At 38.0% G+C, this 1035-nt stretch overlaps 1 protein-coding gene across 1 annotated transcript; it reads right to left on the reverse strand.

The window, feature by feature from the left end:
- Positions 1-545: 545 nt before the first annotated feature.
- LOC110037861 (protein BASIC PENTACYSTEINE7-like) lies at positions 546-963 on the reverse strand (the record flags this gene model as incomplete). Its single annotated transcript, XM_020742589.1, has 1 exon — positions 546-963. A coding segment is annotated over exon 1 (418 nt), but the record flags the coding sequence as incomplete, so codon positions are not given.
- Positions 964-1035: the final 72 nt, after the last annotated feature.

A 1035-nucleotide genomic window follows, 5' to 3' on the forward strand; every position in this document is an offset into this window, starting at 1 on the left:
ATACAATAACACCTGAATAACACACAATAACACTTGAATAACACAAGAAGAATATTCTCTTTTGTTACCGGGCCGATCACATTCACGCCGTAATTTCATTAGACTCTGCACGTAGCTCTACGTGCGGAGTCCTGATGTAATATTTTTTCTTATGGTAGAGGACTATTGCATCCATAAATGATTAGATAAATCCAACTCTAAGATTATTTAAAACGTAATTATATATCTCCAAAGTGCATTCAAATCTCAAGTTGTAAGCAATAGCTTGATGAATGACTCTTCAATGCCCATTCTTTTGTTACTTCACAAAATCATAACTAACAATGAATTCACCAAATAATGATGCATTCATGGTTACTAACCCAAAACTAGATACTGCAAGGAAAGCAAAATTATACTTTTATCTAACTCCACAAAACATTAATCTCTATTATAGCATCAATAAAAAAAACAACCAAATAAAGGCTAAAATGCTAAAAATGCAAAAACTTATTACCATAAAGAACACATCTTATGTTATTTGATACGTTTATGTTGATTGGCACCAGCTCTTGCCCAATGATTCTTCAAATCAACACCCCATAAAAGGTCGTGACCTTCAGCTGCAAGTCTCTCAAGAATCTTTTTATAAGCTGCTTTCGTGATCGACCTCCCCATAATTCGCTTTTTTGGCCTCGAAGAAGTAAATGGCAGAGGATACTCCGACAAGCTCGCCGTGCAACATGTTGACCGCCAACCGCCGGCAAACTTATGGCATTCACGACGAACACCGGTGCAGGAACATACAGGTATCGGGACACGGGAGAAATCCGTTGAACCGCCATGAACGATGCTCTCCTCTCTGTTTTTCTCCCTGTTTTCTGTAGATGTTGAAGCTTCGTTGTTGTTTCTGCTTGCAGAGGCTTGATTCTCTGATTCGTTGGGCGTTGGAACGTTAGTTGCAGCTTCTTTCTCCTTATTCATGGATAATGAGATTATATGATGATGATAACTACTGAGAAAGCATTAGGAAATATGATCCAAATGCAAAGAGGA

Source organism: Phalaenopsis equestris, unplaced genomic scaffold (genome assembly GCF_001263595.1).
Source record: "Phalaenopsis equestris unplaced genomic scaffold, ASM126359v1 Scaffold225967, whole genome shotgun sequence".
In the NCBI taxonomy this organism is placed as follows: domain Eukaryota; kingdom Viridiplantae; phylum Streptophyta; class Magnoliopsida; order Asparagales; family Orchidaceae; genus Phalaenopsis; species Phalaenopsis equestris.